Source organism: Anser brachyrhynchus, assembly GCF_964034855.1.
Source record: "Anser brachyrhynchus genome assembly, chromosome: 4".
In the NCBI taxonomy this organism is placed as follows: domain Eukaryota; kingdom Metazoa; phylum Chordata; class Aves; order Anseriformes; family Anatidae; genus Anser; species Anser brachyrhynchus.
In genome coordinates, this window is record NC_137698.1 from 17,156,530 (window position 1) to 17,172,063 (window position 15,534).

Consider the following 15,534-nt stretch of genomic DNA (forward strand, 5'->3'; position numbering starts at 1 on the left):
TGTGTGTGCACAGAAGCTTATTTCCTTTTTAATCCCACTTTTTAATTTTTATGTTTATTTTCCCAAATACCATGTTGGAACCCCCAGGAAAGGTGTGCTTCCCACCTGCACTTCTGGGATGAGAAGCAACTCACTGTTGCACCCATAGCTGTTTGCTTCACAATATTACTTTTAATCCTTGAAATACCTCTCCTCTAAAATACACTGAAGCTGCTTTAATCCCCAGTTTATGCATATACCTGCTTGGACAAAAAAAAAAAAAAGAGAAAAAAAAGAAAAAAAAAGAAAAGGGGTGATTTATGGCTGGTCTCATCTTTACATGCTGTAATGCAGATGCATGCTTCTACCAGAGCAGGTGTGCTGGCAAGGTCTTTTTGTCACTTTTTTGGAATCAGCACCTTGAAGCTGCCCATTCAGGGGACAGCTGTGATGGGCAGGACTGCATTTCTGCTCTGGCTCTGTGGCGGAGCAAGCCCCATGTGTCTCCTGAAACCAGGAGCTCCAGCCCTCCTCTAGCCATGATGCGTGAGCATCTCGGTGACGCTGGGTGAGCACTGGAGCAGGGGGTTATTTTGGGAAGGGGCCGGTCACTGCCACCACAGCAGGGTCTCCCCAGCACCCAAACCAGTGGGCCCCTGGAGAAAACTTCATCGTTTTTTTGGGAACTGTCACTGGGTGGCTGATGTTCACCTCAATGCGGAGATCCCACTGCTGGGCTTGGTGGCACTAAGGCTGAGCTGCGGGTACCAAGTGGTTGTTTAATCTCTTTTAGTTCAAACCAGGTAGAAACTGTGAATAAAGCAAAGAATGCTGCTAAAGCACTGCACAGCCCTAAGGTTTGCCCTTATCTGAAATACCGTGTGCACCTGGGTCTCCTGTGCCCTGCGCTGAAGGGCACTGCAGATTTGGAGCAGGTGTGACAGCAGGCAAGAAAAGCAATCAAGGTGCTGGGAATGGCCAAGGGGAGAAGAGGAAATTGTGACAATTAAAACCACAACCTGTGCAGGGAGGGCACTGCTCATATATTGCTTTTTCCAGCATTGGTGTGGCTGGTGGGAAATGGGTCCGTGACAATCCCATGGCTCCTTGGTGGAGCATGCCAGCTCTAGGAGAAACCAGATGAGTTAATGGGAGAAAAATGCACTGATAACAGCAACTTCAAGCCTATCCAGCTGAGGAAAGACAAGCTTTCAGCATATACAGGGCAAGTTTTATGATAGGGCGTCTCTTTTCTTGTATTTCCTTATATTATTCTTATATAATATATTTGCTTATATTTGCTTTTGGCCAAGAAGAGATGACGTTTCAGTGGGTCCCAGGACATCCTCCCTTCTGGGCTTATGTTTATGGGCTTAAATACATCCTAGCAGGCATACCCCAGGAGTGACCACTCCTTTCCCATACTGAGTGATATGGGGCAGAACCTGAGGCCACCTGTGGAAAACCAAAATACCTCCTGGGATGCTGAAGCTCCCCAGTATTTAATATGAGGGTCCCCTTCTTTTTCCCCAGCAGCCCTGAGGATGAGGGGACGCTTGCAAAGCAGCCAGTGTTGATAAAACCTGCTCACATCATGTCAGGATGTGAAAAACCAATGCAGAGATGAAAACTGATGTCTCGATGGAGCTTTCTCAGCCACCGAGTTAACATTTCCTGCATCGATATTGTGGAACAGAAGTTTTATGGTTTCGCTTCAGGTCATGACCGAAAGCATGAGGGCAGCCTGCGGCATCCCCGATCGGCCCCAGCAAGCTGCCTGGGGAGGCTGGGGAAGGGAGGGGAGAGGACGCCAAGGACATCTCCTTGTGTCCAGTTGTCACCTGAGAAAACACTGTCACCCTCCTCCCTGCAGCCTCCTTTCAGGTTGTGGAGCATGGTGAGGTGTCCCCTCAGCCTCCTCTTCTCTGGACTAAACAGCCCAGGTTCCCTCAGCTGCTCCTCACAAGCCTTGTTTTCTCCTCCCTGCACCGGCTCCACCTCTCTTCTCTGGACACATTTGAGCAGCTCGGTGTCCTTGTGGTGAGGGGCCCAAAGCTGAACACAGCACTCAAGGTGGGGTCTCACCATAGCCGAGTACACAGGGATGAACACCTCCCGGGTCCTGCTGGCCACGCTACTGCTGATACAAGCCAGGATGCTGTTGGCCTTCTTGGCCACCTGGGCACACCCTGGCTCATGTTCAGCTGGCTGTCGACCAGCAACCCCAGGTCCTTCTCTGCTGGACAGCTTTCCAGCCACACTTCCCCAAGCCTGTACTGCTGCCTGGGGTTGTGTGACCCAAGCACAGGACCCGGTGCTTACGTTTGTTGAGTGCCGTGCGATTAGACACGGCCCATCGATCTAGTCTGTTCAGATCTCTCCGCAGAGGGATCCTGCCCTCAGGAAGATCAGCACTCCCACCCAGCTTGCAATTATCCACAGCTTTACTGAGGGTGAACTCAATCCTCTCATCTGGGTTGCTGATAAGATGTTAACCAAAACCGGCCCCGGTACTGAGCCCTCGGGGACACCACTGGTGACTGGCCACCAGCTGGGCCTCACTCCATTCACAGTGCCCCTTTGGGCCTGGCCACCCAGCCAGTTCTTCACCCAGTGAGCCAGGCCATGAGCAGCCAGTTCCTCCAGGAGAAAGCTGTGGGGAATGGCCTCAAATGCTTTACTGAAATGTAGGTAGGCATCATCCACAGGCTCTCCCTAACCAACTAAACGGGTCGTCTTGTCACAGAAGGAGATCAGGTTAGTCAGGCAGGACCTGCCCTTCACAAACCCATGCTGGCTGTGTATCACTCGACTGTCCCATATATGTGGTGTGATGGTGCTCAAGATGATGTGCTCCACAACCTTCCCCAGCACCAAGGTCAGACTGACAGGTTTCCCCTGTCCTCCTTCCTGCCCTTCTTGTAGATTGGTGTCACTTTTGCCAACCTCCAGTCAGCTGGGACCTCCCCAGTTAGCCCAGACTGCTGGTAAATTATTGAAAGTGGCTTGGTGAGCACTTCCACCAGCACCCATGGATAAATCCCATCCGGCCCCATAGGCTTGTGTACATTCAAATGTTGTAGAAGATCACCTGCAGTTTCCTACTGGATTGTAAGCGCTTCATCTCGCCCCCTGTCACCATCTTCCGACTCAGGGGGTGGGTACCCTGGGAACAGTTGGTCTGACTAAAAAAGACTGATGAAAAAAGGCTTTAAGTACCTCAGGCTGTGCTGTATTTCCAGCAGCCATCTGGGAAGTTGAAGTCCCCCATGAGAACAAGGGCTAGTGGTTGCGAGACTTCTCCTAGTCGCTTGTGGGATGTTTTGTTTACCTCTTTGTCCCAGTTTGGGTGGTCTGTAGCAGACTCCCATTGTAACATCAGCCTTACTGGCCTTTCCCTGACTCAGTCCATCTGCCAGAGGACTTCTTTTCCTCTGACAGATGGGCCCCGTCAGTCCCCAGGAGACTTGTCTCCCAGCCACTGGAATAGATGGGAATCAGAGAACAGAAAAAGCAAATTGCCCATAGCTAGCTTCCAAAAAAGAGGATTTTTGCACAGGTTGCAACTAAAGACTCCAAGCAGTAAATAATAAGCAAATATGTCACATTCATCCCAAATTGCATGACCTGGGAACATCTAGGACTTGGTCAGCTAAAGAATAAGGTGGCAGTTACAGCTGTTTTCTTGAGAGGAATGTAAGATTTAGTCAAGTTATATTTTTTTTCCCATAATAGTGAGTATGGAACATTTCTGACCCCTGATACAGAGGGACCACTGACTTGCTCTTTGGATATCATTCATCACTACTGCCCTGTATTTTCTTAAAATTGTTCTTTCTTTTAGCCACAGGCTTGGGCTCTATACATCCAGGCATATTGCATGCCTCTAAACCACCTTGCAATAATAATAACAGTAGCATCGGTAAAAACCCAAACCAGTAGCACGTGCAGCAAACTGGAACAGGGCTGCTAGTGAAAACCCTTGGGTGACATGGGTCTGGAGACCCACCTGCACTGCAGGACCACAGTGCGGTGATGGTGGCCACCTCCTGAAGGGCAGGTGTTCCTTTTGCAGCCTTCCTGCAGTTGGAGGGAAAGCTAGCTCAACCTCAACCCGCTACACCCACCAGAAAGCAAGCAGAGGGATGGTGCAAGCAGTGGGCTAACAGTAAGCTTTGTCATCTGATGGGTTCCCTTATCAGAGGAGGATGTGGTGACGGTGGTGGTCTGCCCCCAGCTCTGGGTTGAAAGCTTTTGGTGGTTCTTCAGCCTTCCTGCTGGCTTCTGGTGCAGAGGTGTCCCTGTTCTGTCCACCCTTTGCAAAAGCAAGGGCTGCATGAGTCAGCTTGAAGAGCCTGTGCAAGGATGTCAAATTCACCTCTTTTCAAAGAAAAGGTAGCTGCAAGTTATTGCATCTGTCCATAGGTAAAGTCCAGAGCTCTCCCAGAGCTTCCACCGGGCACGCCAATGACTCCCATTAACTCAGATGTTCATATATATATATATTACACACAGTTATAAAGGCCCTATAAAAGAAATGACTCAACAGTGACCGCTTTGATTCGATTTTGCGATGATGTACAGGAAAGGTAATTACCGTTTTCGCGTTATTTCATTTCCTCTGGCTTCGCCAGAGCAGCTCCGCATGGCCAAACCCTGCAAGGTTCCCTGGAGGAGGCAGCAGGGACTGTGACCTGCAACGTCCAGGCTGCTGTATGCCCACCGGGGCCCAGGCTGAAACAGCAGAAGCACTCGACGATGGGAGTGTATCACAGGGAACAGCCTCTGCAAGGGGCTGCTGTAGAGGCCAGAGCCTCCAGCGCCGCCTGCCTCTGCCGTGATGCCCCATACCCCTCCCCGTCCTGCCACCTCCTTCCCCGTTCCCCAAGGATCTCCCTCCTCCCACAGCACGATGGCAATGCAAAGGGGGAAAAAGAAAAAAAAATCAAAGCATGTTAAAAAGCCTCCCCCTCGCCCCCCTCCCCCAAATAAATAAATAAAGCAGGATATCTATGCCACAAGCTTGCTTTATTTACAGAAAAGAGCAATAGCCTCCTGACTGTTCCAAAAGCTCCCCCCCTCCCCCTTTTTGGCCAGATTCCCCCATCTCTGGGATACTTTATTTGTTAGAAAACATAGCTCGCATAGCTGCGCCCAGCACAGCATGTTCCCCAGGCCGGTGGCGCAGCGTGGATGCAGCACTGCCGAGGCCATGGTCCTGCTCCAGGTCTCCTGCCTCACCTTCCCTGGGAAGAAGGGCTCGACTTTGCCACGTGTAGAATCATAGAATCACCTAGGTTGGAAAAGACCGTCAAGACCATCAAGTTCAGTCATCAAAATGATCTCTACAACTCATAGCTAAATGATCTACAGCTCCAGCATCTGTCACTTTAACCCTCCCGCCCAAAAAAACACTAGAAAATTCACAACACAAGGACCATGCCTCACCAACTTTTTCCCATAGCCCGTCTGGCACGTGCCACTGGATTGCTGTCATCCCCAGCTGACACTCATTTTTAAAGGTCATGCCACTCATTTCTCAAGCTGTCCCCACGTGAGCGCGGCCAGTGGCAGCAAGCTGGTGCTGACGAGCAAGAGGAAGCCCAGGGAAGCCCTCTCCGTCACCTCTCACCGCTCACAAGTACCTCCAACAAAAACCCTTGGCCTCCAGCCCAACCAACTTGTGCTCCTGGATGTCACAGAAATATTTGGGCATTGTTATTTTTAGCCTTTTTTTTTTTTTTTTCCTCTCACTTGAACAGCACAGTAGGACTGTGACGGTCAGGGAGAAAAAGCAGGGAAATCACCCATTTTCAGCACCACCGGGGGAGGGCGTGGGGAGGGTGCAGAGGTCCTGCACCAGCCCTGCTGCAAGCTGGACAGATAGACGCTCTGCTAGGGCTCGGTTATAAATAGAGCCCAGCCGAGGAAGACACCAGGAGCACTGCACTAATTGTGTTCATTCCAGCTGGGGAGGAAGGCAGAGGGCTTCGTGCAGGCAGGGCAGCGCCGCTGCCAGCAGCCAGCTCCGGGAGAAGCCCACAGCCCCATGCTCCTCTGCTTGTGGATCATCTCCCCCCCGGGTTTTGCATTCCTCAGCAAGCCTTGGCTTTATTAATAGCTCCTCTGACCTTGTTTGCATCCACAGCCTGCTGGAATGCAGAGCTTTTCCCACCAGGCAGCAACAATCCCATCCGCTCCTCATTTTGCTGTGCACCAGAGAGGGGACTTGGGCTCGGGTGGTGGGCAGCGGGTTTGGGCATTGCTGCTGGGGGGGCTTCAACGCAAAGCCCTTGCCCACCTCCCTGCCCCTGCTTTCCTCAGTTTCCCCGGGAGAAAGGGATGAACCCAAGGCTGTGGGAACAAATCGGGCTTTGCACCACCATGTGTGCACAGGGCCTCAGCTCTCCTTGCCCCTCAAAAGAGGGCAGCATCCAGCACCTCCATGGGAGAGGGCAGCTCTCTCCGCAGCACCCGCCTTCCCATATGCGCTCCTTGCCCATCTTTATCCACCGCATTTATCTTCATCTCCAAGCCATTCATTTTCTGCTGTGCAGTGCATTTCGTGTCCCTGCAGGAGGGAACGAGGGCTCCGTGCCAAGCTCGATGCACAATGTGGGAGTCCAGCTCCTGTTATCGGGTTTCCCAGCTGCTGCCCCTTGCTCTGGCCAGCTCCGGTGGGGGATTTAGCTGGGCCTCCCCATCCGGCAGCAGCCGTGTGAGAAGATGGGCTTTCCCCCAGTTTTCAGCTTTCCACCTCACCGCCGCCACCTTGGCGCTGAGCTGCTGCAGGTGCGTTGCAGAAGCCTGCTGGAAAAAGCAGTGCCAATGTAACATATTTACAGCTCAGCCCGACTTAAAAAAGAGAGAAACCCCTCGCTAGAGCAGCAGCAAATACCAAGAGCAAGAGAGGAAAAGGTCAAAGTCGGCTGGAGCCCACCCCCTGTATCATTTTCGTTCTCAGCCTCATGCAAACGTACAGCTGGGGAGGGAGCTGCTCTTCCAGCGCTCAGCTGAACTAAGGGTTTTCTTTCAGCCCAGTCTTGTGACTGAAACCCGAATAGGAATATTTCCAGCTGCGACAAAATTAGCATAGCATTTAGCATAAAATCTGCCTGGTTGTGGACTTGACCAGCATGGTTTTAGATTTAGCAACACAGTCAAAGGCTATGTAGCTACTGAGCTTCCTGATGCTTGCTTCGCATCCGCGCTATGATACTCAGCTCATTTACCTCGTAATTTTTGCAGGGGAAAAAAAAAAAAAAAGAGAGACAAACAGGAAACAATTTGCTGGTAATGAGCACAGCGCTATGGAAATGATAGCTGGAAGACGCACGGAAATTCAGCCTTGACCTTTGCAAGCCACAAGCCCACGTTTCCCCCACGCGGCGCTCCCCGGTAGCGGTGCACGCGGTGCAGTCTTTGGCCCCAGCCCACCAAGTCCTCCACCTTTTGTGCCCCCTTTCCTCTGCACCTCCTCCAGCCAGCAGCAGCCCTGGCATGCTGCAGCTCTTTAAATACACATTTCACTGAGTTAATGAAGAAGCTGCTGCATCTGTTTCTTCCTGGCAGTTGCTCGCAGGGTTAATTTTTTCTGTTCTTTGCTGTTGTTGCTTTGTTTTGAATTAAGGCTGGATTGATGCTTCTAGCCACCTCCAGCAGCTGCGGGGTGGAAGCATCCTTGCCCCCATGCTCGCGGGCACACGGGTGGAGGCAGCAGCCTCTGGTTTGTTCGGGCAAGCCCAGCCCTTGTGGTCTCCTTTCCCCACCCACCCACCCACCCACCAGCACAAACCCTTCAAGACGTGTATGGGACAAGTTGCTGTGGCAGCCTGCCTTGGTGTTGGAGCCCACAAGGGCTGCACGTAGCTCCCCATTGAAATATCCCTTCGCTCCAGTCACTGGGTTTTGGCTAGCATGAGGAACTCATTCTTTATTCCTTTTCCGGCTATGACGCCTCCCCTGAGCACGCAAGCACTTCTCCACGCTCTCTCCTCTGTTCAGTTGCCACCCAAATCCCACCCCGTGCTACCAGGGTTCCTGACGGAAATGGTTTCTGTCCCAGCATTTGCCATCAGTAGGTTTCTCAAACACAAATGTGGTCAAGGGATTTTTTCCCTCCCCTTTCGGAGGAGAAAAATGATAACCGGTGAAATAATACGGAAAAACAGTGTTCCTCGGATTCACCTCATTCATCTGTCCTTTCCAAGCCAGGGCAGGGCACTTTCAGAATGGTAACTCAAGCTAAAACGCCTTGCAGAGATCTAAGAGCCATCCCCTGAACTTTTTCGCCCTTCCCGCACTGCTCCCCAGCAGCCGAAGCCACCGTGCCAGAGCCAGAGGGGAACGAAAACCATGGTCTCTGGGAAAGAGGACAGTCCTTACTGCCTGCTGGAGGTTATAGCAGGGGTGTCAGCGCTGTAGGAACATCTCACCCAATGGGTCCGAGGCAGCAGGGACTCACAGCCTCAGGACCAAACCAGCCCCTGCCCTAAGACAGATGCTCCTTTGCTTCTGAAGCCAGCTCAGGCTGCCAGCCCCGCTCTCAGAGCAGCCCTCCCAGGGCTGAGCCAGTCCTTGCTGCCCAGAACAACCTCCAAAAAGCCCCTTCCTCTGCAAGCACCCCTCCAGCCCCCCCCCGCACCCCAAGGTGCTCCAGCACACGGAGGAGAACCAAGCAAACACCTACAGCACTACCGACTCCTCCACAAAAGCCCAGGCTGGCCCTGAGGCTGTTGATGGGCTCAGGATGAGCTGCTGCAGCCCACCTGGCTCCCAGTGGCTCTCCACGAGCCCGCTGGGAAAGGCGGCCCCAGCCCGAAGCACCTCATCTGCTGCACAGGAGCCTTTGTCCAACAGCATCACTCGAACCCGAGCTTGGACAGGGGAGGGGAGGGCCGGGACTGGGGCAGGAGAGCAAAGGCACCAGGCTCAGCCCCAAACAAACCCGGCTGCAGCAGGCGCTGCACTGGCGGTGCAGCTCGCCAGATGACACAAGTCGCTCCCGTTTCAATTTTAATTGGATCTCTCCCGAGCAGGGCACAGTTAATTTGCTGCTCGCCTGGCAGCAGCTGCTGCTTGTTTTGATGGAGTCACCATGACTCAGGAGGTGACTTGCTCCCTCCACATCTGCCCGCTGCGGCCTCCCGCGACGCCGGTGGGTGACTTCACTTATTTTCCCCCGGCAGGCTGCAGGCAGCGCCGCTCCGGAGATGCAAAACACGCCTGCTTTCTGCAAACACCGTCCCGCAAGAGCGAGGCAGTTTTTCCCTGTGAAAAACTTCGTCGATGCAGAAGGGCCCCTGCTCCACTGCCCGACCACCCTCAGGTGAAGGGTGCTGGATCTTGGTTTACCTGGGAATTTCTAGAAAGCACACATGTAAAAGGAGACCACAGCACATGGCATAATTTGTTTTAATAGACATTGTTTTACATTTATGGCACTGAGAAAAGTGCTTCAGAAAGAGATACTTAAGCAAGCTACAGTAAATGCTATCATCCGATTCCTAATATTTCAGACATAAAAGGGCACTGCCAGATCAAGTCTGCTGCTTTACAATAGAGCAAGTTAAAGACGAGTAGTTGTACCGTAAAGAGAAACTGTTGTCACTTTCCCCTGACATTTCATGCAACTGGGACACTGCACATTCTGAAATTCTCAGAAACGAGGAACTTTCTGTGATACTTAGTTCGCAAAACACTTTGGGCAGGATATCGCACAGAAGAGAAGGGGGGGAGGTTTTGTTTTTCAGAAGAAAGCATTTCTCCGTCATACCTTCTCTGACCACAATGAAGATGCCACATAAAAAAAAATAGTAATAATAAATCACAGAAACCTGGTGCCTGTGCTACTCGAGTCCCTCTCTGAACTGCTGTTGCTTTAGCAAACACCCCAGGCTCAGACGGATTAGTCAGCCCAATATTAGTCTGACAAGACAATGGTATGTGCTCCATTTAATGTTACCTAACCAGCAAAACATCAAGCTACCTGCCTGCCTAAAGCCCTTCGTAAGAGAACAAAACAACTGAGGATCAAAAGCTGTGTGAATGTAACTGCGGCTGGCAAAGGAATCTGCATGAAGAGACACCAGGTGGGGTGGACCCTTGGGAGAGGGGCAGCCTTGCGTGATTTTTAGGCCATTCATCACATGTACCCACACAGACCAGCGTTGCTTTTAAAATGGAAGTTTGTACTGTGCATGTGTGCACGTCGACAAGTCAAAGTAAGGGATGCAATTTCTGCAAGCTTCCATCCGCTCGCACCGACGGCTCCAAAGCCCTAGAACAAACACGTCATTTCAAAGAACAAAATGTTCTCATGCAAAACTTTGCAGATGTCAGCATTATGTAAAAGGCCACTCTTCAAGCTCCCAATTTTCCCCACCAGCTGCAGCCAGAACAGCTATACCTCCACCCCGCGTTACACTCACAACCTTCGGCTGCCCCAGAACATGCTCTGCTCTGACAGCTGCAGCTTACAGCAGTTTCCCATTTTGCACCTCACTAGTTATGCTGCCGAGCTGTCTCCTCCCTGGCAGGGTAAACCACTCTCTCCAGAGACTGACCCTTGCTGGTATCGCACCGCCTGATGGGGAGCTTCCCAACTGCGTGCTGCCCCAGGTACTAGGGAGGGGGACGCTGCTCGCAGAACTCCTTTGCACCAGCACAAAATCTTCACTGTCGGTGTGACAACTCTGAGTTAACTTTTACCGAAAATTTATTATTATTATTTTTTAATAGATAGCCTCTTCCACGGTAAGGTCTTCCATGTCCAGCCGTATGCAGCACGTATCTTAGTCACTGCTACTCCGCAGGCTGCTTGGATTTTCCATCTTGGGCAGTATTATACGATTCACAGTTTGTACACTTCATGCCTAGGAGATGGAACTGCACTGTAGAGCGGGCATTGCAATCATTACAAAGGATCTACGTATGTAGGAAAGAAGGAGAGAGAGAGAGGCTGTAGCATCAACAGGACACTCAACAACATAGTACAACTATGCTTTTAGCAACTACAGAACTGGCTCGCCATCAGGGCACAACGCCAAAAATATTTTCTTGTTAAAGGCAGCAGAAGAATATACAGGGCTGATTTAACTTTTCAGTTTGCAGCTACAGGGACAGACATGCCTTAGCTTCTCTTTATGTAGCAAAACACCAGAGAAAACCTCAAGTCAAAACGAGAGCAGATTAACAACAGCTACCAACATCAGCTAGTCTGCTATGTAAGACAAAGTGAATGCTCTTCTCAAAACGAGCAGTGAAGAGGTTTTCCATAACGCTCTGACTCAAAGAGTCAGTAAGATGTGCTGCCTAAACCAGAACAGACGCAAACAGACCATCAATGATCCGAGTGGTTTAATTCAGTCTTACTAGCAAGCAGCACCCAGTTTCACAGTTCTGAGGTAACAGAAAGGAAATAGAAGTTGATATTTGCCAGCCTTGCACAAATCGATAGCTGAGTATTTTTGCAGAAAAAAAAACAAACATGGAACATGAAGCTCTAATATGAAAAAATGAAATATTTCTGCTTTTTGCTATAACAGCACCTAATGCTACAGAAGAAAGCAAGATATTTCCAAAGACCAAGCCATTTCTCCACTGTGTGATATTATGGAATCTTCTGTTTTTATTTTGTTGTTGGGTGTTGTTTTTTTGGTTTGTTTGTTTGTTTTGCTAGTGGCACGAAGGGTGCCTTTGTTTATAAATCCAGTAGATCACACCATAAGCTGACACATGACAGCTCTTTATCATTCCCTGAGTCAGGCTGGCTTCTGATCCAGGACAAGTTCCTACTGCCCTCTACCGCCAGTACGGGAGAGATGCAATCTGCCAAGAGCAGAGGCATGCACCGATCTCTTACCTCCACCATTATGTTCTGATACTCTGTGGGCATAGGAGTCTGTGCTACTTCATCATCCAGCTGCCGCCAGTACCTTCTCATATCTAAAGCTGAGTGCATGCACAAAGGACATCTGTAACCTCTGGCAAAGAAGGGAAAAAAGTCTAATTCAGAAGATGGAGAAGGGCCATGGAACAACAAAGGTCAAGTTTCTCATCATACAAGTCAGAGAGTAACACCGCAAACCAAAAGTTCTTGCAAACAGAGCTGGAAATTAAAAGCCCCCTTTCCCTTCAGGAGCTGCCCTGAAATTACTGGGTGCTGGCACCATGATCTCGGCCCCTTCAAGACATCTGCTTGGATTAAACCATACACAGACAAAAGAGGTTTATAAATACTTACTCCTTTAACATCTCCTCGTAACATGTTCTGAAAAGAAAAGAGAACGAGAGGTTTGGTAAGAAGAATGCAGCTACTGACCAGTAACACATCTGTGCTACTAACCCAACGCATTTGGACTGAACAAAGGGAAAAGGCACATAGCTATCCCCAGACCATAAGTTAAAAAACATCTAGAGTCCAAGTGAAAAGAAAGCTTCCCCACAAAACCATTTGGTACTTAGGCAAACAAGTACAGATAAAGCACACGTGACTCCATTCTAAGGTCTTCTAAAGTAATGTGAGCGAACAGATTCAGAAATATGTCAAGGGTTGCGTCATTCAGTTTTGCTAAAAAAACAGATTTTGACATATCACAAGGTAAATTTAAGGTAGATGGGAGCTGAGGGAAGATTCAATCTGGAGAGGCCTCTGTCAAACAGGGAGGCCATTAACTTTGCACACAGAAAAATGTGGAAGGGAAAGTGACTTCTATCTCAAGGTTACAGTGGGAACAGGATGGAAGGGAAACAGGTGGCCCTGCTGTAATCATCCTTCCAAAGACACCTAGTGCCACGCAACACTACACAATAAAAGCCTGATAGAGTAGACAGGCTTTGTAGTGTAACAAAGTATTCCATTGCCTTGGAGGTGCCTAAGGAAACTCAGCAGAAGAAAAAAAAAAAAAACCAGAATGAATCCTCTACCACCACCAAGATTCACTGGATTGTGGAAGGAAGACATCTTTTCTGAAGAAAGTACTTCCTGATAAAATACCACTCTACCACATGACTCCCTTTGAAACCAAGCATGCACATCAACAAGGCCTCTAGTGCTGCTGAACACAATCATAGTATAATTACGGTTGGAAAAGCCCTCCATGACTATCTGGTCCAACCACCCCCCTACCACCACTGTCACCCACTAAACCATGTCCCCAGGCACGACGTCCAACCTTTCCTTGAACACCCCCAGGGACGGTGACTCCACCACCTCCCTGGGCAACCCGTCCCAATGCCTGACTGCTCTTCCTGAGAAGAAATGTCTCCTCATTTCCAACCTAAACCTCCCCTGGCACAACTTGAGGCCATTCTCCCTAGTCCTATCACTAGTTATCTACAATAAAAGGCTGACCCCCAGCTCCCCACAACTTCCTTTCATTTGTAGAGAGCAAAAAGGTCTCCCCTGAGCATTCTCTTCTCCAGACTAAACAACCCCAGCTCCCTCAGCTGCTCCTCATAGGACTTGTGCTCCAGGTCCTTCACCAGCTTCATAGCCCTTCTCCGGGCACGCTGCAATAAGTGGTGCACACTAGGCAGCAGGTATTTCCAGTGCTCAAATATTTGCAATGCTTTACTTGTGCAGAAGATGACCACACGGCAGAACACGAGCTTCAACACGGGATGTGTGAATATCCTGTTTCAAGACAAGTATTAGACAAAAGAAAAAAAAATATTAAATTCAAGGACAGCCAACAATACATCCAATTGCAAGAGTCAAAAAGAAGTAGCTCACCTCCAAACATATTGGACAATCCTGTCTGGAGACATTTTCGATGCACTTTGCAAAGACAAAGAAAAAGGTTAATCTACTATATGGTTATTTACATTTTTTTAAACACCAAAATTCCTAGAGACAGATAAGAAAGAATGTATGAAACATTGTTTTCATTTATGCTTGATGTTCTGAAGATTAACAGGTGGTTTAGCATAATAATAATAAAAAAAACACAGCTTGGAAGTGTACATAGGGAAGTGGCTCCCAAAACTTGCCTAGCTCTCCCCGTGCTGCAGCAGGGACAGGAGCTCAGATTTAAACACCGTCAAGGTCTGCAATCAGCAGCAACTTCCAGAAGAAGGGTGGAAGGAGACCAAGGCGTGTTTCCTATGTTTGTTTTCCTTCAGCTGTGGGCAAAGCCAGCCCAGAAGCGGTTTGTTTGGGATAGGTGCACTTAGAGAAAGACCTGAGCCCACTGCCTGTGTGCTGGGATCAAGCCAAGGCAGCCAGCTTTTGTTAGCAAAATCTCATTGTTTTTCAAAGGAAGGAATAAACCGTCGCGTTCTTACCTTGTGCTTTCCTCGAAGGCTCAAGCTTAGACATAAGTTGCATTTTGAGCAGTGGAAGAAATCCTCCTTCGGGCCAATCCTGAGGAGACGCGCACCAGGTCAGCAGCCGCCTCCCACCCCGACCCCAACCACCCCAAGGGGCGCGGCTCGGCCGGGGGTCGCGCACCTGCAGATGCCGCACTCGTCGCAGTGGTACTGCTTCTTGTCGCGGTCGAAGAGGTGGCACACGCCGCAGTAGTACTCGCCGAAGAGGCTCTGGCAGCCCTCGCAGCGCTGCTGGGCCTGCCGGGGACGCGACGCGGGGGGACCCGGGGGTGAGGCGCGCGGCCCAACATGGCGCCGCCGCCCCCCGCCCCCCACCATGTCGGCGCCCTGCCGCCCCCCCGCCCCGGCGCCCACCTTCTGGAGGAGGCGGCAGCGGCTGCACTGCACCTCGGCCACGCGGAATCGGTCGAGCCGGTGCTCCTCGGCGCCGTCGTGGCACAGGCGGCAGGGGTACAGCTTCCCGCAGCACGGCGCCTGCAACGAGCACGGCTCGGCTCAGCGCCCGGCCCGGCCCCGAGCCCCCCGCCCGCCCCGCCGCCGCCGCCGCCGCCGCCTCACCCGCAGCAGGCAGCCCCGCCGGTAGTGCTCGCAGCCGCCCTCCTGCTCCCCGCCCGCCGCCATGGCTCGGCTCGGCTCGGCCCGGCCCGGCCCGGCCCGGCACAACGCCCCGCCGCCGCGCCGCCCCTTCCGCTGAGGGAGGCCGGGCCGCCCGGCTGCCTCCTCCGGGAGCGTTGGGCTGGCGGCTCGGCCCGGGGAAGGCGTTCCGGGGGCGTTTCAGCTCGCAGAAGCCAGCTGGCGTCTTGTATTTCCCTTCTTTCCAGGGCCGTCTGACGCCACCCCGAAAGGCTGCTGACCGAGGAACTATCCGGAACAGCTCTCCTCCGCAAGGGAAGGGAAAATGAGGTGGGGGTGCCGGGGCCATACAGCCCACGGACCTCACGGGACCCCAACCAGCAGGGCTATTCAAGTCCGAGCTAGAGAGGTAAAAGGCAAACTGCAGAGGACCTGTCTGATGGATGCTGCTGAGGGCAATGAGGAACCTGTGCTTGTAGAGATGGTTGCGAGAAAACTAGATCACAGCTGTTAATAAAAACTCCAAAAGTCCTGTTTTTCAACACAGGCAATGCCACCAATATAAACGAGCAGATATAACACCAAGTTTACATCCGGTGAAGACTAGGTGAGCACCTTTTACGTATGCAGTCACACACTCATACCAAGAAA

At 51.2% G+C, this 15,534-nt stretch overlaps 1 protein-coding gene across 1 annotated transcript; it reads right to left on the bottom strand.

Annotated features, from left to right (window-relative positions):
* Nucleotides 1-9,380: 9,380 nt before the first annotated feature.
* Nucleotides 9,381-15,091, bottom strand: RCHY1 (ring finger and CHY zinc finger domain containing 1). The gene is made up of 9 exons (XM_080590446.1): nt 14,869-15,091; nt 14,665-14,784; nt 14,432-14,547; nt 14,266-14,344; nt 13,715-13,759; nt 13,557-13,615; nt 12,224-12,250; nt 11,843-11,963; nt 9,381-10,905 (listed from the first exon to the last, which is right to left on the bottom strand). Exons 1-9 carry the CDS (start codon nt 14,929-14,931, stop codon nt 10,783-10,785), a joined length of 753 nt encoding a protein of 250 aa, XP_080446572.1. The 5' UTR covers nt 14,932-15,091; the 3' UTR covers nt 9,381-10,782.
* Between the last annotated feature and the right edge of the window lie 443 nt (nt 15,092-15,534).